Below are 21,407 nucleotides of genomic sequence, written 5' to 3'. Positions count from 1 at the left end.
TTTATTTAGCTTTCTAATTCAAGTGGTAACTGAACTCTTGAAGGAAAAAAATAGAGTCGTTAATTGTGTTATTTGCTTTTTGGTAATGCAGACTTTAATTGGATAAACTTTAGGCTCCAAATAGCTGGAGGTTTGTGAGGTATTGTTGGGAGGACAGTGGCCTTTCCAGAGCCTTCTTCTGTGCGTAGCCTGCCCTCTCTGCCACCCTGTTGTTTCATCTACTAGAGGAATGGGAAAGGAATTCCTGGCTTTAGCTTCTTGCATCCAGTATAGTTTTCTTTTTTTAATTAAAAATTTTAATTACATTTATCTATTTGTGTATATGAATGTGTGGGGGCACATATGTGCTACGGTACACGTGTTGAGGTCCGAGGAGCAGTTCCCTTGTCCTACCATGTGGGTCCCGGGATCTAAGTCAGGCTCTCAGGCTTTGCAGAAGGCCCCTTTACTTGCTGAGCCATCTCACCAGCTCATAAAGTTTGGTTTCTTATAAAACCATTTGGCTCTCCTTAATGTGATGTGTTCTAGTCAGGGACTCATTCACTCAATCTAGGGATGAAGTCCCCAAATAAAACATACAGGACTCCGGCTCATTCCATAAAGTACTTACTGTCCAAGCATGAGGACCTAGGTTCCAGTCCCACGTTGCATGTAAAAGAGTCAGGCATGGTGGTGTGTGCTTGGAAGCCAGAGCTGGCAACACCCAAGGTAGTCCTCCAACCTCCATACATGCAAGCGTGCACATTCTTGCATGTGCACCCACATGCATTCACATACATAAACACATGTATAGAAAACACCCGTCTAAGACTTGGTTAAAGGACTGTGTGCAAGGGGTGAAGGGAGCTAGAGGGCAGCCTGAGACAAGACCTTTGCCTTCTCTTCTGATTGATTAACTCCCGTCCGTCTTTCTCTCCTAATAACAGGCACCCACCTCCTTCTGGAAGGTTTCTGTGTTCTCTGCTACTCAGTGCCTCAGAGAAAGGGGAGCTATGTGTCATTCTTCCTGGGAAGGAAACCTTTAGAGAATGATTGGTGCCTAGAATCCTTAGTGCACAAATTTTATAGGACACACAAAAGTCACTTTCAAAGCTTTGATAAAATATAAAATAAAATTTGGTTACAAGACATAACTGAGCTCATTTTTTTTTTTTTAATGCATCTGCTGTCCTTTTAAATGAATGTTTCCATGGTACCCTAAGGGTTGTCGTTACTGATGCTGATGGAGCAGCTTAGTTATTTACTTTTACTAAATCATTTTCATTTCCCAATACTTAGTCAATATGAATATTTGGAAAAAAGAAAAAAGAAAACGAAGAGGAAGAAGGCAACGCACCCCGCTGCTGCCTTCTACGTCGCACAGTAAATGGCCCCAGCAGAAGGGACTCAGCGCCTCCGTGTGCTGTGCTCTCTCCCAGGCCGTGGCTTACATCCTTTCTTCTCTTTGATCTTTCTCTCCCATCCTCCTTCCTCATTTCTCTTCTTAAAATGGAATCACTTTACTTTTAAAAGTCCCTGCTATTACACACTCGTTTGGCAGTCTTGCTAAACAAAGTGATAATTGACAGAAGCAAGATATTGGTCATGAGCTCATTCATTCTTGCATTCATTAATCCATTCATTCGTTCATATAGGGCACATTCTTCTGGTTCCTGAAATATTGGCAGAAATATTCGAGTTCCATTACTGGCGCTGGGGGATCCCATCAAACCCAGCTCCTCAAATTACAGTTGGATTCAGGTTGGAGTACAGAGAGTAATCATTTTGTAAAAACTAAATTCCCAAAGAAAATGGTTATCCAAATCTGTTTATATCAGCTGGAGGAAAGAGAAACAGGTTATGGCAATCCATGACTTCCTTCTTAAAGATGAAACTTAAAAAAGTACTTCTTAGCTTTTCGGAAAACTAAGACATGACTTGATATACATGTGGTATTCCGCTGGATTTGAATGTCTCCTAGCTCTTTGGAGGACTGTTTTCCTCACAGCATTCTGATGTCAGTGCACCCACTTTCTATATGCTGGTGTGTTTTCAACAAATGTGGGATTACCATTAGTAGCTTGTTGCTATCCAAGCATCTGAAAGGGGTGAGATGTGGTCTTTTCTAAAAAGGACTTTGCTACTGCCAGGGTGTAACCTGGGAGGAGGCTCTAAACTATCCTAAGCCTTGTTTTCTTTACCTGTAAGGTAAATTGGTTGGACTCATAACCCCGAGGGCTGTTCTCTACCTATAACTTCCCATTGTCCAGATTTATTGCTCTGAGTTAAATTAGTGGCTATTCAGTGTACCAAGAGCAAAGCCTTATGAAGAAATGGAGTTCTTGGGCTGTCTGATCTGGAAAGCTGCATTAATGAGCTGGTACCTAGTCGAGTCATAAAAATCAATGACGTTGTTGACTGAATGCTACAATAGATAATAGGAAAGAGATGTCTTAAAAGAAGAAGAAACAGTAAGAGCAAGTTCGGTCTCCCCTTCTTTTTGGGAGACAATATGCGACTTAATTCTTTGGAGAGCCAGCAGAATCTGTTAACTTTCCCAACTCTGTGCTGCTCAACAGACACATTGGCAGCTCCAGGGGGAAAGACGTCTACTGCTTTGACTTATCACAATAAGCCCGTATGCACGGGGTAGCAGAGGAGGAAAGTCACAGCATCCCAAGGCAAGACTTATTTCTGATATTACTGGGGGAATCCTTGCTGTATTAGTTACTTTTCTTCTTGCTGTAATAAAACACCCTGACAAAGGCAACGTAAGCAAGGAAGGTTGGTTTACTCCGGCTCACAGTTCAAGGGTGCAGTCCATCATGGTGGGGAGATAATAGCAGGCTTGAGGGAGCAGATCATGTCACGTCCACAATCAGGAAATGGAGAGTGATGAGTACAGACTGCTGCTTCCTTTTCTCCACCTGAAATGTCCATATCCCAGCCAGGAAATGCTGCCACCCACAGTGGGTAGAACTTACCTTAACCGAGGTAATCAAGATTACCCCCACCCCATGTCCAGAGGCCTGTCTCCCAGGTGATTCTAGAGTCTATAACTTATTTAATTACTACAGTAATTCTACAATATTATTTACTTTTTCTTTCTTTGGCCTTTTTGAGACAGGGTTTCCCAGTAGCCCCAACTGACCTGGAACTCACTATGTAGACCAGGCTGGCCTCGAACTCACAGAGATCCATCTGCCCCCATCTCCTGAATACTAGGCTTAAGGGTATGCAACACCACACCCTGCTCAGCAAGATGTTTTTCTTGATTCTTATTTGATCCAGAAGGAAATGGAAACTTATCTGGATATAGTGACCCTAGTTCACAGCCTCTCCCCAGGTACTTAGAATTGGAGCCTTTGACCTACCTGAGAACAGGCTAGGGCTCCTTCCTATGTGGCCTTTGGTTTTATAATCTCTGGTTTCTGCCAGGTATGACAGACACTCTCCCAATTAACTAGTCCTGGTTAAGGGAAGCAGACTTGTGTCAGATATATTCATCTATAAAATAGATCTTTAGAAGTCTGCTAGGTTCTAAATTTTTTTTTTTATTTTTTATTTTTTTTTTTATCTTTTTGAGAAGGGATCTGTTGCCCCATTTGCCCCAGCTGGCCTGGAACTCACTATGTAGAACAGGCTGGCCTCGAACTCACAGAGATCTGCCTGCTTCTGCCTCCCAAGTGCTGGGATTAAAGGTATGTGCCACCATGCCCAGCTAGTTCTAAAATTCTTTAAAACAGTATCATAACTTCTTCCAACTTGTTTGTGTATCAAATTTTCCCCCTCTCTCTCTCTCTCTCTCTCTCTCTCTCTCTCTCTCTCACTAGTCCTTTGAAATCTGAACAAAAAGGGTTAATAGAAGCACTTAAAATTGAAACCTTTCCAATTGTACTGATAATCATCAAGGAAAAAACAGTGTTTTTTGATGTTCCATGCACATATATATACATATATACATATACATACATATACATATATATGCACACACATTTAGCCTGAAATGTACTTTATGTTTAATGTTTAATGGGGTGACTAAGGTGGGTAATTTGATCATTTTACTGGCATCAAACCGTGTATTGCTTTTTCAGAAATCTGTTGTTTGTTGCACGTTCCCCCCACCTTGCCCCCACCTTTCCCTCCACCTCCCCCCTTCCTTCCCTCTGACTTAAGCCACCCTTTATTTTGGACAACACCATCACACACATCACTGAGTCAACAATTTATGGCTTTTAAAAATAGGGATTTTGTCCTCTCTTAGGTTTATTGTTTATCATAATCATCTTTCAAGTGAAAAGGCTAATTTACTCTTTCTATAGGAATATTTTAAGCTTGATTATCATAATATTATAGCTGCCTGAAAAGGTCTAAAAAACGGGACATTGACCTTGAATGTTTTCTGCGTTTAGCTCATGGTGCTTAACATTCAGGAAGGAATGTAACTGCAGCTCATTTATTAGTGTATAATTTCAAAATGTTAACTATTAGTCCATAAATGCATGCCATGCAGTGTACAGAAAGCTTGAAGGATGCCCTAAGTGCGTTCGATATTTTACCAGAGCTAGAGTGTTGAAAATACAACATAACTAAAGTCAGTTTTCTCATCGGAGTGACTGTAGTTTATAATTTAAAGTTTTCATTGACAATTCACTATGTGTGTTATTAGCCTGAAAAAAAAAGCAAAATAATCCTGAATTAATAAAACAGAAACCAAATGCCTCTAGTAGTTTCTCTGTCTCTGGCTATCTTTTTTCTAACCTCCACTTTTACAGAAACACTAGGAAAGAGTTTGGTGTGTTATGGAAGTGAGACACTTGGCTCTCCAGAGAATGGGCATTTTTTTTTTTTTTTTAATATGGACTCCATAATTTGGGAATGAGTTAGATTTATAGGACAAGAGGTTTGTCAAAAGGAAAGGCTTTTATTAGTGCTTCTGTGAAAGTGATCACTTTCAGCAGAAATGATTGCTTCCTGCCAATGGAGACAACAATTTAAATATCAAAGTCTGTGCCCTCGAAATGAAAGGCAACTGAAAATGAGGTGTGATGAATTGGTGGAGGTTCAGTGGTAATGTAAAGCAGTCATCCTGACTTGGAGGTCTGCATGTTCTCGGTGGCAAAGGTGTGCTCTTAAGCAGGTTCATAGCACAATAGAAATCCCATTCTGCAAATGACAGAACAGGGAACAGATAGACTAGTGGGCTGCTCTGGCCACACAGCTCATGAGGGGGCTGAATGAAGGGAGTCTGACGTCTGGGTCTTCTTACTTGTTACTTAAGATTTTTTACTCAGGAATGTTTGTCATTGGTTTCTTTTGAGACTTAAAGACACTGGTTTCTGAAAATCTTGGTTTGGTTTTTGTGCCGTAATACATTACACTGTACATGATATATCTAAGACAGTAGGGAAAATGGCTCTTAAAGCTAAACCACTTTTTGAAGGTTTATGGACTTGAGGAAAAAATTCTAGAAATGTAGATTACAAGGCAATGTGAAAATGTACGTGTGCGATGCTTTTACACATTTAACAAATGACAAAGGTTCAATGTAAAATGAACATCTTCAAACATGCCAAGAGGTTTTAAATACTTAATAAAGATTTATTCTGTTGGTTTTCAGGGAGGAAGATGAAGACTAAATCTTTGCTAACAGGATATGATAGCAATACCAAATTTCCTAATACCAATCTAAGAAGTCACTGTTAGGATGTTTTAAGAAATGGTCCTGAATGAAATACAATAAATTTTCTGCTACATACAATTTATAAGAATTTATCATTTATTTTCACATGAGTTTTGCTTGTGACTATTTTATTCTTCAACTGGAAATGAAATCTGCCCTCTGCTTAGTTATCTTACCTGTTATCTGTTATCTGCTTAGTTATCTTATCTGTTAGTTGAAGATGTTTGGATATTTGTGAAAGTTGTTTAACAAAGAAGAAACTGAAACTGTGCATAGAACTTGGGGCGGAAGTACTCTGGGCAGATATCAACTAATTTGTTTATATTCTCTGTGCAGCAGCGCTCAGGGGTCGTTTTGTTTGGTTCAGTTTTTTTTTCTGATTTGGGTAGACTCCTTGTGGTAAGATTGTGAAGCATGTACACCAATTAACTGTAGCTTTTATCTCTTTCTATTTTTTCCCACATCCATTTTCTTTTGGTAGATGAGACTCTTGTAGGTTTAACTCAGTTTTACAGGTGGTATATTTATTAGTCATGATTATCCATCCATCTCTTCCTCTTCTCGAGATACTTTGAGCTGTGTGTCTGTATGATGTTCTGCAAGCCATCTAACAATTTCAGTGCAGTGGATAATATTTTACATTTTAAATTGGTTGCACTGAATTCCAGACTGTAAGTGGAATCTCGGGTCTTTGGCTTAAGCAGGTGACACTTTGATCCAAGGAGGGGGTGTAAATCTAGCCGCACACACCTAGCACATGTCTGGCCACCCAGTGTAAAATACAGTTAGGGAAAGATCAGGAAGCTAAATCTATGAATGCCTGTAAGTGTTTCTTTGTGGGCACAGAAAACAGATCAATGCATAAATATGAGTCTAAACATTTTAAAATATATACCAGAAAAGTAAAGCAGTCTTTTGTGAGGGCAAATAAGTTACCCAAAGGAAAATAAGAAAATTCTGGGAATTAAAAGATCACTTCTAGGCCGTGCGGCAACTTCAGACCCATCAGTAAATAACTGACTACAAATCTTATCTTTAAAGCGCCATTTCCAAAGGAGTAATAGTGAGGGTCTGTCTGCCAAGAAACTGAATTCAGTGTAGGACACTGCACAAGCACAAAAACGGAATGTGTTTGTTGAGAAATTAATATCTATTATATATACATATATAATAGGTACTAAGATTATTAAGATAAAGGTATCTTAAACCTATTAATTACCTTGAGAATTTTAGTGTAGTCAAAAATCAGGGTAGCAATCTTATGAGCAGAAGATGTTTTTCTTTATAATGCAGTATGCATTTTCACATTTCTTTGATTGCATTTTAGAATAAAAAAATCATAGTTTTTGCAAAATGTCTTCTTATTTATTTCTTTAATTGTAAACTGATTACACGTCTCATTTTCGACTGAATAGACAAATCTGTTTTTTGTTTTTTTTTAAATTGGGTGTCTTCAGAATGCTTGGATTTTCTTCATCTCAGACCTCTTTTAATTCACCGCTCACAACCAAATTTACATCTTAATTGCAGAGTTCAAGTTTAACAATATAGGCAGCATAATGCTACTGGTAATTAAGCTTTTACTACCTGCTTTGGTACAGTATTCTTAAGCACTGTCTTTTTTGCTATGTGAGTTCTGGTCTGGAAACTTACGTACATTTAAACCATACAGAATCAAACTCCTATCTTAGATATAGCTGAATACATGACTTTGGGGGGTGGGGGGGACTCAAATCATGCCTGTCATTTTTATATTCTGAATTTTAATGTGGCTGTTCTATTTTAGTGTTTTGTTTCTTAAAGACCTAGAAAATTGAGAGGATTGAAAGAGTTGAGTTCTGATTTAGTGAATTTAACACACACTGAATATCTGAACTGGTTTATTTTGATCACGGGGATTATACTATTTCTATCATGTAAGACTTCAGATGCAAGAGATTGGTAACCAATGGAGCTGCGTTCCATCAAAACTGTGGGTCTTCCACCCTCCATAAGGCAGCAGATATCTCTTTGCCTTAAATAGCTGGTATCTATTCCAATGTACATTTGCCAGTATAAAAAATCTTGTAGTTTAAAATAGAACCCAAGGACACCCTTTGTTACATGGGAATTAAAAACAGCCTATACTATAAGAGGAAAAGCAATGTTTCCCTCTTAAATTCTTTTTATTTTCCACACTTTTGACAGTAGCCATAGTTTTGTGTATTATCATCTGTCTGTGAAAGTACTTCTTGTAGTAACCAGGCTCTGTGATGGTTTGCAAAATGTTTCTGGATTATTTAAAGCAAGCAGGGCGCATTTTGTGCAGAAACTGTGTTTCACATCAATGTTGACTGTTTGGGGTAAAATCATGTATATTAATATATGTCTCCTGATTTGGAAGCCTGTATTGAAACAATTGAATGATCGAGAACATTTTCAATGCATGGTTTCATGTTTTTCCTACAAAAACCCCTGTGTTGATTTGGTCAAAATGCACTGAAATAGGTTTGAGGCAGCATGTGTCCTCCAGCCCTCCTGTCCCGCCCAACCCTGGAAACTGAAGCAATCAGTTCACCCTGAATTGTTTATCTTTGTTTTGAGAGGTTGTGCCCCGTGTGTGTGTGTGTGTGTGTGTGTGTGTGTGAGAGAGAGAGAGAGAGAGAGAGAGAGAGAGAGAGAGAGAGAGCCAACTGTGTCCATGCATTATTTCCTGCTCTGTACTTGTGTAAAACTACCTTCCACCCCAGAGGCGTCAATCCAGCCAGTTCACAGGCTGAAACCAATTCAAAGAATGTCTTATTTCATTTAAGAATAAAATGCTTCAGGACATGGGGGAGGGGAGTATGATCAGAAGCAGATGGGAAAGTACAACACACACAAATAATAAATAAATAAACAAACAAACAAATAAATAAACAGTAGCTACCTCCATTGGGTTAATGAGTACAGAGAGCAAGACAGGATAAACCTCATTCTCTACGGTCCGCAGAGTCCTTTGGCCAAATCTACAGAATTGGCACGAGTTCTTCTTTGCAAAAGCAAAATCAGATCTGAGGCTAAAACACCAAATATAAATCTCTCCAGTGCAGAGAGAGTTAAGTTAGTTATGTTTGGTTCTTTTTGTTTATTGAGCTTCCCAGGGGGGAGAATTAAAAAAAAAAAAGGGAGCCAAGCGGCCGGTCGGTGCCGGGGGGTCGGTGCCGGGCTTGCAGCCGGGCTGCAGCTCTGCCCGGTGCTGGCCGCCCTGCCTACCTGCCCGCCGCAGCGCAGGCAGCCGGCGTCGCCTCCCTCCTGATTGGGCAGCGGCCCCCCAATCGGATGCGCGCCTGGGCCGGTGGGACTGCATATGTAAAGCCCTACTTCATATTAATAAGCTCCAATCGGGGCTTTAAGTCCTTGATTAGGAGAGTGTGCGAGCCTTGGTCCCAACTGGCGGTGCCTATGGGCCTGTCACCGGGAAAACGTTCCTGTTAATTGCGCGGTGCTGTGTCAAGGAAACTTTGATTTATAGCTGGGGTGCACAAATAATGGTTGCCGGTCGCACATGGATTCGGTAGAACTTTGCCTGCCTGAATCTTTTTCCCTGCACTACGAAGAAGAGTAGGTACCTTTTCTTTGCCTTTTGCAACTCGGCGTTGGGGGGTGGGGGGGGGTGCGTGTGTGCGGGAGCCTGGACCAGGGGTCCTTGCAGACGGATCCAGGTCGTGCCCTGGGTGTTGGGTGTGCGTGGGTGCTTGTTGGTGTCTGCCTGGTGCCTTTTGTGTGGCGGGTGAGCTCCTAATTCAGTAAGTGGAGAATTGTCCTCTGACTACGATGTTACCTCTCAGGCAGCTGGGTGACAGTCACTTCTTATTCAGGTGCTAAGAATAGGCGCTGGGCGCCAATGCTCAGTGAACTGTTAAAATGCATCTTTTACCCAGACCCATTTTCCCAAGGAAAGATGTTTTAAAATACAATATTCAAAATGATTTATACTACGGAGTGCCTCTTATGTATTTTCAGTTTGACAGATATTTCCAACTCCCTGTCGTTCCTTAACTGTGCAGAGTTAAAGGCAAAATTGTACATTTATTAATTCTCCTTCAGAGAACAGTTTAGAAACTAGCCCTGTGCCGCTCAGAGCTAGGATAATGTATTTGCGTGGTTAGCATTAAGTCAGCACTTAATGGTAAATCAGTCCATTAAGTAACATGAGATTTTCACACATTATAATGGGGGGGGGGGACTAAAGAAGAAGAAGAAGTAGTTTTTTTAAAAAACTTCCCTTATATAGATAATGTTCAGGCCTTGGATTTATTTTATGTATTGTGTCCAGAAAAATATTTAAAAAGTATTTTCGTTCTTTAAATGCAGTTCATTCTTATTCATGAATAGCTTCCTGTCCATAGGAATTGCATATATATATATATATATGTATATATAGAGAGAGAGAGAGAAAGAGAGAGAGAGAGCACTAAGGTCCAGGGGAAGTGGATGGGTGGGGGGTATGGGAAGTAAATTGGGCATTCTTGTGTAAATGAATAGGTCGTAAACTTAATTTCAGTCCACTGTTAAGATAAAATATTAGTACATCACAAGCTGTCATAGGCTCTCTCGTTTTCTGTTGAGTCAGTTGGATTGCTTTCGCATTACAGTAATACCAACTGTTATGATTCTGAAAAGCATGCTCTTGGCAAACCCTTCTCTTGCTGGATTGTGAAGAAAGTAGAAAAGTCTGGGAGATGAGGCAGCGCGTTCGTGGTAGATGCCCACTAGCTGTCCTTAGTGACTACCTATTGCTTTGCATTGTAATTAAGTGAGAATGTGAAGTGGCTGAAGTCTCTGGCTGTTCCTCTGTGTGTGTGTGTGTGTGTGTGTGTGTGTGTGTGTGAGTGTGTGGAGAGAGAGAGTACACACACACACACACACACACACACACACACACACACGCACACCGACACATCCACAGCCACAATCACACAGGAACTATTAGCCAAGACATGGATGTAGTAGGAGCTGAAACATGAGGCTGTGTTTGCGTCCATTTGAAGCACTCAAGGGAAGAGCCAACCTTAAAATGCTCAAGAATAAAAATGAAACATAAACAAAGGTAAGACTGCCTGCTCAAGTACAGTGCGAAGGGTTGTGCACCTGGGCTGTAGATGGAAGAACTGGAAATGTCTTCCTGTCAGGGACAATTGCTTTACTGGAACTCACCCAGATTCTGAACTTTGCCTTGTAAAAAATAAGCAAAGCAAACTTTAAATATGTCCCCCTGGAGGGTTCCTGGAAAAAGTAGTTTCCTTCAATTTAACTTCTTATAGCTAATTTAAATAATTAGTTTAGATAAGCCTCTTAGAGCAGATGTATTTAAATGAAACCAGGGCACATGTCCCTTCGGCTTTGGCGCAAGATTCAAACTAAGCATTCTGTTTTGGCTCAATTAAAAATCCTCTTTAAAAAAATACAGATTTATTGTGTGTGTGCAGTTGAGATGTTTACGTGGTTCACTGGACAGACGAAAGATCCAGGGCTGAGCAACGCATCTGCCTCTCTGTCTCAATTAATAAACCACAGAATTTATACATGCCATTAATATTCATAGTAATTGTGCTGGGTTAAACCCCATCACATGTGAGCATACACAGAAATGAAACCAGAGTTATGCAGTTTCCAAGGAAAATATTGGACGATTTCTGCTTAGAAGGCTATTAAAAAGATTCATGCAATTTATTGACCACCATTAAAGGAGCTTAAAAATTTAACCTTTAAATATATATATATTTATATATATAATTTTAAGAAAGGAGCCAGCACATTAAAGGACGTACTACTTGAAAGCTTATTTCACACTTAATAGCAGTAATAGCTGATAGCATAAATAGATGAAAATAATGTATCTGCCCATTTTGACATGTGTGTCAGTGTAATCATTCTAAATGAGTGCACTCGTCACACGAATCCTTTTCAACCTCTGATTAAAATGTAACATTGACTACAGGATTATAGAGCGGACTTAATTTTACTGACTGTTTTAACAGTTGTCACAGCTGTTGGAAGAAGGGAAGGCTATTGAATCCCTACAAAACAGACAAGGAGAGGAGAGGACCATGTAGTAAATTTCAGTTGATCACTGAAATCCAGACATTGAACATTTAACAGTTTTGTGGGGTTTTTTTTGTTTTGTTTTGTTTTGTTTTAAAAAAAAGATCCCTGCTCAGAGCTATGCAAGTTTTATTTGTGTGGTTTCATCTGTTTGCTTCAGGGTTTGATTTTTATTTTTCCCTCTACTGCATCTCTTATTCAAAGCTAAACTGAATTGAAATAAACCTCTCCCCAGATGATACTATCACCGGCAAACACGAGGAAGAAAAACAGGAAAACAAGAGCAAAAGCCTAAATTAGCTCCCTAACTTGGGAGCTAATTTTTCAGGAAAGATAGGAGCCTGCTTAAGGTCCTTCGGATATGGTATTATTTAAGAACTAGGGAAGGATGCTTTAAGTTTATTTTTTTCTGAGAAAGAAACTCCAGACTTGGAATTCATGTTACTTTTCTCCATGTTTCTTCTTTGTACGTCTATTGAAAACACCTGTGCTGTATAGGTAGGAGCTGTAGGTGGGGTCTGGGGACGATTTTTTTGGCAAATTACTAGACATGACAGGTAGCAGCAATTAGGAGGCAAGCGTTCTTCAACTGTAGATACCGTAACCTTGCCCATCACACAAAAGCGAACAGAACAATTCTGTTTTTCTAAGAACTAAATTAGCATGGTGTGTGTCCTAAACTGTATAAGCAGAAATGCCAGGTGGCAGGTATTATGTAACCTATGATTTTGTTTTTCTTCTTGAAGTAGGAAGAAATTTTAAAGAGAAGTGTCCCTGAGTTAATGGAATACGTGTTGAATGGGGTAGTGACAGGTACTGTGCTTCTCTAGCCTTTGTGTTAGAGTATGTGTGTATTACCCTCTGTATATTTGGTAGTGAATTTAAATAGCCTCTTTTACTGAAAGAGCTGCCAAACGGCTTCCCATATAGCAAGGGCGATGGTGCTGACTCTTCTTCATACAGTGATGGTTTCTTATCTTAATGTGTTTATGGCTCTGCCGCTGTATTTACTGAGTCTAGTGTGTTGCAGCAGTAATTAAGCTATGCTATTACCTAGCTTAATTACTTGTGGATATGTATTAATTCTCTTGCATGGATGATCATTTTTGTAGTATTTCCCCCCATAAAGTAGCATTGTTCCTTTTAAAAATATAATCTGCATTGCCAGCCTTTTGATATGTTTCTTTGATTTAATCTGGCCTGTTATATATATTGGCTACCTCCTGAAGAATGGTATTATAATTCACCTTTGAAAAAATGCTATGAGTAGGAAAGATTTTTGTTGTTGTTATTCTTTTTAAAGTTAGAGAGAGAGAGAGAGAGAGAGGAATTTAAAGCTTAAAAATGATATGATGCAGGAAACTACTTTTCAACTTCAAATATTCCAGATCTTAGAATTTATGGTCATATATGTCTTTGAGGTCTTTCAATCGGGTCTTTAGTTAATAACACATTAGGCATTTTATAAAATATTGAGCCAGCAGAAAAATACTTGTGCTTTCTGTGCTGAGAAAAGATAAGGGGCCATCTCATTAACTGGGCCATACTTTTGCAATTAATTTTCGATACCTGGCGCTATTCATCAAAGAGGGAGGCTAACTTCTCTATGATTCTGTTTAACAATACTTTCACAATGCCTCACTCCTGCCAGAATTACAGACAAAGAAGAGATGGGTTTTTTTGGACAGTAGGCACAATGCCCAAATCTCAAGTCTGCATCACTTGTAAAAAATTCCTCAACATTGGTTTTGGTCTAGTGATTAAACAAAACATTTCTTTGTTTTACTTGCAAAGTCATGTTGAGCATGGAAGATTTTTCCTTTATATTATCTCATAGATTAGATTAAAAGGCATGCTTCTGGCTACTCTGCATACAAGTGACCATCTATAGCAGTGATTTTGATGAAACCAATTAATTTCAAATAAACTTTTTAGATTTGCCCTTAGAGCATTTAGAAAGAAGAACAGAGCATTTGAGACATGACACTAGAACTTTCAAGTCATGGCAGCACACAAGCTGCGCTTAGAATCTAGCTTCTGAGCAAATTCATGGAAGCAAGAAACAATACCGTCTGGATGTTCTAAGTGCATACACGCTCCGGCCCGAATCAGCTCTCTGGAGAAAATCGTTGATTATGTTGGACCAGTTTGTTGAGTTTTTATCTCTTTTATATCCACTGGCATTGTATTAAATTGTCATTGTCCTAAACACATGATATAGAAATGAATTGAGCTTCTCCGTTCTCTGACAGTGAAATATTCAGCCTCTCTCCTGTCACACTTGTGTGTGCATTTGATAGTGCAGTCGTGACACCAGGCACCGCTACGGCTTGGCATTCTTACTGCATCTTGCATTTTTTTTGCCATTGATTATTATTCCTATGGCCATGTCTATATGAATAGACATTATCAATGCCATTATTAATAAATAAATGCCATTATCAATAAATTAATAAATAAATAGATGCACATTTGGTGCTTTAAGCCATACACCAGTGTGTTTGTGTGCCTATAACTGCATGTGAAATACACATGTGTCGGGAGATACAGAGAATATAGATATGTGGTTAACCTCATTTATGATCATATGCATAATAAAGTAAGTCTCACATGTTTTTCTAAGCAGTTAGTTGTTAATTAAATTTGTCATGTATGGTTTTAACCTGGAATTAATATTTTAGGTATTTACCAGGTCCAATTTAAACCTGAACTGATTTAGTTACTGTATATCAGACAGGTGAACAGGTACCTAGAATGTACATTTATGTCTGATTTTAATTTTGTAAGATTATTTTCACTCATGTATTCACTATCTAGTAACCATAAATAATTTATAAAATAAGAAATAAACTGCTGATATTAAATGCATAATTTAATGGGTTGGGTCCTAACCCAGAAGAAGTATTTTGAAACAGCTCCTGGCTACATCTATTCTCGTAGAATTGGGCCTGACAAATATATCTCAATGCAAAGTATGACAGCTTTCAAACAAATGTAAAAATGTGAATTTCATTTATGTACATTCAGAAGACATGTCATGTGATCTTTCTTTGCTATAAGAAAACTGATAAAATTAGTAAGTATTCTATATTTGTAAAATTCATCCGAGGTTTTGTTTATTTACTTTTATTCTATTAGGTAAGTTTAGAATTCCATGATCATCTGAGCTTTGAAAGGAAACATGTATTTAATTGTTTTTTAATTCTTCCAATTCGTGTCTTCATCCATCCTCTCCCCTAAATCACGAGGGGATTATTTTGCATAGCATTTACCAAATTCCCACTAGCTACTGTGTATGGAAAATTCCTTCTAATTGCTTCTTTACAGCAAGACTTCTGGTCAGAGTTAGCACTTTTCCTATCTGAGGTGGTAAGGGGCAGCCTTCTGTTTTACAGAGGACTTACCTGGCCTTTTTTGTTGCAAGTTCACATTAGACTTATACTTTCTAAGGTCTAGTAAAGCGCAGATAATAAAATAATTCCCACTCTCTTGCCAAACATATCTTCCCTTGCTACATTTTCTTTCCAAAAGTGTCAGATATTTATTTTTCTCAGATTTTGGACAATATTCATTTTTAGCATTTTACCAATTATCCTAAACTACTGAATTGAAGGGATCTAGATTTTTCTCTATCACATATATGTGTATGACATACATACATTTCTTCTTTTGATTTCTGAAAGATATTTTTTAATGTTTGGAGAAAACTTGCTTTTACATTTTAATTTCTTCAAGGGTATAACATTTTAATTTATGGCAATGACTAGGTATTTGGAAGGTAACTCACTGAGGCAAAGCAGTGAAAGGAAAGGCAGTTATGTAAAAATTGGCTTCTCGCTATTTCAAAGTCCATTTCAATATACTGGGAAATATCTACGTGTGCATTTGAATACAGATATATAGCATATGACACTAGTTGTTAGGCAGCATAGGAAAGGGAAACATTGGCTTTGGCATTTAAAATCTATTAAATACTAAAGTGTTCAAACTCATCAGGAGTCTACTTAAGACTAGGTTACATGCTATAAAAAGAACCTAAATATGAATTCATATTTTAATTATGTAAAGCAGTTTTTGTCATATACATGCCTCTGTGCCTTCTCCCTTGGCTTCCAGTGAAACAAAGTCGCATGCAGACTTGACATCACTGTGATTGGAAGTACATCTTATGTGTAATACACATTGGCAGCACGTTCCTAGCCAAAGAAAACAAATTAATATTGGGCACACCGAGGGCTGCCAGGCACATCACAGACGTGTCAATTTGACTTCGCTTCATCAGCCACTTCTCTACAAACAGTTGGTTAGGATGATACTAAGTAAAGGGAAAGCTACCAACGCATCCTCATATGATTTCAGAGACTGCTGGGTAAGGTTAGGTAATGTAAGCCAGGCTGCTAGTCTCTCCTTTAAAACTAAGTGTAGGTATACAGATCTCATGGGCATTAGTGAATGCTGTTCAACTCAGGTCAACCTCAGGTACTCTTATTTGTGAAACAAAAAATTGAAGTAGTAAGAATCGGAACTTGGAAAGCACACTTTTAACAGAGACGGAGACATTTCTCTTTGTTTTGCTTTGCAAACATTTTCTGGAAAAGTTAAAAAAAAATCAGCATTTCATAGTCCTCTTTATATGGCGTATTCAAGATGCACAAAAATGTTTGATTTAATAAAGAATTTATGCACAGAAAATAGGCAGAAGCATGCTGAATCTACATTTATTTATTTATTTATTTATTTATTTATTTATTTATTAAGATCTTGACAACTGATAGCCCACAAAGATTTTGCTCATTTTTTTAAAGTGGCTTTTGAGAATTTAAGCAAAGGGGTTGTTCAATAAATATATATTTATTTTTTCTTTGATACAGTGTGAATTAAAATGTTTCAAAAGATATACTTTTCAAGACAGTCAATAGGCAACAATTTTTATAGGGGTCTTCTTTGCTTAGAAAAAATTGAAGAAGCACATCAAATTATATACAGAATGAACAAAAGTAGAAGATCATGTCAAAAAAATGTTAGAGGCTAAGGTGCTTATTTGAGAGAAAAATTCAAATGTGAATTTGTTCAATGGACTGCCCTTTGCTCTCTGTGATTCCAAATCCCTGTAGTACATCAACTTCACCAAAACCCAAAGATGACTGTGTTAAATGGTATTCATTTTCCCTCAAATGGAAAAATATTCTGAAGATGCTTTGTTTTAAGTCATTAATCTGTCAAAACAGATCCCAGGGTTTGGGAAGGACCCACAGCCTGTGACCTGCAGAGAAAGGGAAGGGTGTACCTGTGCAGTGAGAGTCACGCCTTTTTCCCAGGAGAAGGAGACTGCATGCAGTTGGTCCTAGACCCTGTGAAATGACAGAAGCATCCCTTTTATTTCTAGACTTGACTGACACCTGCCTCATCAGTCACAGATGGGGAGGCTACTGCCAGACAAATGGTACTGAGCTGAATGCTTGGAAATTCCTCCCATTGGTCTACACATCTAAAAGGAGGCTCATGTGCTTTTGGAGTCTAGACAGCATCAGGATTTGGCTCCAGGTGGGAGCATGTGGCTGTCCTTTTCTGTTCTTTCTTAGCCAGTCGGCCAAGGGAAGTGAGACACACATGGAGATTTTCTTCACACAAACTCAGGCACAGAAATCTTTCCTAGGCTCAGGAATATCTTGTGACCCAGGTGTTCACATATATTTCTGATTCCTTTGTGGTCTTGTTGTCTTTGATGCTCTGAAGTCCTACTGATAAGCCAGGTGTCCTCCTGGTTCCTGTGGACCATGAACTTGTACAAGTACTTCCTAATGGATGGGAGTGGAGGGTACCATCTCTATTCACATCCATCTGTGGGATGAGTTTTTGCACACCTCTTTACACATACACTAGAGTGGAAAGATGTAGTTAAGCCTGAAGAATAAGACAAAATTACAAGAGAGTTTAAAAAAAGCCACCCCAATTATACTTATTTATTTCTTTATTTCCTTATAGCAAACAAAACTTTAATGTCTAGAGCATTTATGAGGGTTTTAATGATTGGAAAATCTGTCCTGAGATGTGGTCACCCTATGTGACAGCCTTGATTTCTCTCTTGTCTTCAACTTCTGGGGTAAGTCAATCTTGATGTGTGTTGTCTTATTTTGCCTTGAAGAACCTTTTACCTCCATGATGGGGTGGGGGTGGGGGTGGGGATGCCTGTTAGTCGTCATACAGTTCTCTGAATACTTTCCTGTCTCCATTCTTGACAAATCCATTCCTTTTTAAAGTCTCTATTTCTGTTCATTTGTTTTGCTAAGGACCAAGTACTTTGGTGGAAGGTGCAAAGTCATCCATTTATTGGTCCAGTGCTCTTTACTTTCCAATGAATTCCAAAGAGATCGCCTTCAACTTTGTCCATTTGTTTCTTCTTTTGTCTCTGTTTGTTGTGCATTCTACTTGACTGCTTTTATGGTGTTTTCCTGATTGTTGTCAGTTCGGGATATTCAGCTGCTGACATTTTTGCCAAGTTTAATGTCACAGCAGAAAAACTTACGGCAAACGGGAAACTGGCTCATGTAGTGGAAGATGCAACTTCGGTTTGATTGTGTGTAAATAGTTCGTTAGCCGGGGCTTTATCAGATAGCTTAGCAGAAAGAGAGGAGCAGGACAAACTGTTTTCAGTAACTGTGCTGCTCATACGCATGATAAGGTTGAGAGAGCTTTTCCAAATGCTGATAGGCTTTGAATAAGGAATAATCACTTCCACTGGCACCAGCTTATCAGAGTAAAGTAAAATGCCAACGTTTTTACATTAGTGAAAGTAAATGTTTTAGACACTGTGAGCCTTTTTTTTTTTTTTTTCATTCAAGTTAAATAAGGACGGGTGCTTTTGAGTGTTCACTAATGAATAGAAGGATTTATTACCTTGACTAAATTACAAGGGAATGTGTTGGTAAAGGAGCCTTCAGCATCGATGGCAGCATCTTTGATAAGCAGGTACATCTATGCTCTGTGTTCTCTGGAGAAATTAACGTTGCCTTTCCCGCACCAGCTCTATTAAACACCGTTTCTGATATTACGAGATGCAGTTATGTTCGATGTCAGTCGAGTCTCCTTGTTTTTCTAGAAGATGACTGACAGGCATTTGAAACTTTACCTTATCAGACTTATCAAATGCTGGTGTGCAGTGGCTAGTTAAGTTTGGGGCTCAGCAAGTGCATGTCTCATTATGCTGAACCAGCAAGCTAATGTTAAAACAAAACAAAAAAGTGGAAATAGGTTAAATACAAATTTAGGATGCTTTAATGAAAAGATAAATGTATCTGTCTAAGTAATAGTCCATTTTAAAGAGCTGTCTCTACCAAAAAAAATATTGGTTTTGTTATTCAATATAAACCATTAACTTTCCCAATTGTACCATTTTCTTGTCTTTGTAATTTGACACCTACAAATAATTTGGTGCATTCAGATTTGATAAATGGTAGTGCAAGAGCAGATTGATTGATTTTGGATTACTATTGATTACTCTCAATGAGATCACTGTGACACACTTGAATCAATAGTCTTCGATTAAGCAAGGCACCACCATTCGGTCCACCCGCAGCAGTAGGGGACTGAGGGACAGTGTGTTCACAAGCTGATAAATTGACAAAGCGTTCAGCTTTAAATAGCCCTTTGTTCAGCATCAGTTCCTTAAAATATATTTCACTGGAAAGTTCGGGTTTTTTTTTTTTTTTTCTTTTTGCAACTCGGGGGCCTTTCTGTGGAAGAAAGGTCATCAGTTTAAGGTTTATTAAATTTTAACTAAAAACAACTGGGCTCCATTTGGGTGTAAAATAATTTAAGCACTTCCTGCAGGCAACCTTCATGCTTTTGAGCTATTGCTCAAAGATTGCATTCTTTTATGAAGATGTCAATTGTAAACATAAAAATGCATCGCTGGAAATGGAATGGTTTTAAGATTCAAAATGAAATAAAAATTCCTGCCTGAGGAAAGCATTGCGATCAAAATAAGGTGGGCGTAGCTTTCCTCACAGGTGAGCGCGCTCAGGAGCGGCCCTGGAAGGCAGCTGCAGGTAGGGTACCTTGATCAAGCACAGCTGTGGCATTTTCCTTATCTGAGGGTGCTGCTCACTGCTCCAGCACTACACGTGGCATGCTAAGTAGCCTTTGATCTATGAGATGTTAGGACTTCCAGATCCTTGAAGTCTTTCTGTCCTGGGCAAACTTACAAAGTCATTAGGGGGAAATATATATATCCCGTGTTTCATTTCCTTTAGTGAAGGCCCTCAAGGAGGAGATTTTTCTATCATCGTCCATCCTTCTGTAGTCTGAACCCATGCTGTATAGCTTTGGCATTTCTGTTAGATGGTAGTCCTGAGTTGTCTCCCAAGAATGTGAGCATTATAGCCATCACCCCACTGAATGTGTGAATGAATGCTCTTACTTATGAAATTGATGCAAATGACATTCTGACTGCTTAGGCCCGTGTACTCAAGGTCTTAGTAGACTGAAGACTTTCTGTCTTATTTTCTTTGTGGTGGTATGGATTGAACCCAGAGCCAACTATGGGCGAGGCAAATGTTCTACCACTGAGCTACACCTCCAGTACAGTTCCAAATATTAATATATACTTACCTAATTGCTATCTTTTTAATATGGAAACATAAAAGCTAACCCTGAAAAGGTGAGTGCTTTCTAGGTTAAAAACTTACAAAAGTTTCAAATAATGAAGTTACTTTGAAAAAAATCAGGGTTTGTTTTCTTTTTTCATTGGCATGAAAGCAGGGATTCTAATTATATTAGGTTGAACCATATGAAGTTGCTTTATGTAGGTCAAAATAATAGTCAAATATCAGCAAATTTGTGTGATCCTGCCCAATAATTGGATTTATTTCTATACCATTCCTATTCCATAATCAAATTGGAAATGACACCTGGTTCCTATTCTGTGATGGGTCACATCAGATTATGGGAAATACATTAATCCTGCCCTCTACACTGTTGAGTCTATTGTAATATCATTTTTAGCCACTGCATATTTTTCTTCAGTGCCATGAGAGTGTTGCCAAGTATGGTACTTGGTACATACTGCAGAGAGAACCCATGTACACTTTAATCTGACAGATCACACGCATGCACACACACACACACACACACACACACACACACACAGCTCAGCAGCAGCAGAAGTCACCTCCTGAAGGAGCACAGGGTTCATAGTTTCAAAGGAGACTGAGGAGAGCTGCCAGTGCCTCAAATATTTTCTTCCTCACGTTCTGTTCTTTCATTCTGAGCACCTTAGCATGCTGCTTAGTGCATTCCCTACTCCCCCAGAGAAGAATTAAACCTGTGCTCCATTAAACGTGTGCACATCTGTGAAGCCTGAGCCGCTGTATCGGCATAGCAGTCAGCAAAGGGCCTTTGGGAGCTGTCTGGAGCTGTCAAAAAACATCATAAAGTGACCCCAGGACCACCATCTGACCTCCCAGGTGGGGGCCACTGTCAGGGCTGCCCTGTGCTGGAAGGCAGGGGCTCTCTACACCCACCTGCAGGCAGTAGAGAGGTGCCAAGAGGTTCTGATGGGGTTACATCAGAACTGGGTGAGGTTTGTGACTCTGGGTAAGCCCATAGCAGCTTTCTCCCTGTTCCCCAGACCTTGATTGAGTGATGCCTTTGCCTGGTCCTGACGACTCAGTCTCAGTTT

At 39.0% G+C, this 21,407-nt stretch overlaps 1 protein-coding gene across 6 annotated transcripts in view; it reads left to right on the top strand.

Annotated features, from left to right (window-relative positions):
* The window catches only part of Esrrg (estrogen related receptor gamma), a 635,772-nt gene that overhangs the window by 369,358 nt on the left and 245,007 nt on the right, over positions 1-21,407 (top strand). Inside the window, exon 1 of one of the 6 annotated variants that reach the window (XM_008834808.2) lies at positions 9,043-9,244. The exons of the other annotated variants lie outside the window; for them this stretch is intronic. Within the exon in view, the coding sequence (XP_008833030.1) occupies positions 9,189-9,244 (56 nt within the window). The 5' untranslated portion in view covers positions 9,043-9,188. Of the gene's footprint in view, positions 1-9,042; positions 9,245-21,407 lie in introns of those variants that run through there. 6 annotated transcript variants of the gene reach the window in all.

This window comes from Nannospalax galili, unplaced genomic scaffold, assembly GCF_000622305.1.
Source record: "Nannospalax galili isolate Female #2095 unplaced genomic scaffold, S.galili_v1.0 scaffold657, whole genome shotgun sequence".
NCBI lineage: Eukaryota > Metazoa > Chordata > Mammalia > Rodentia > Spalacidae > Nannospalax > Nannospalax galili.
The sequence above is the reverse complement of the archived record's forward strand: the minus strand, read 5'-3'. Positions and strand labels throughout refer to the sequence as shown.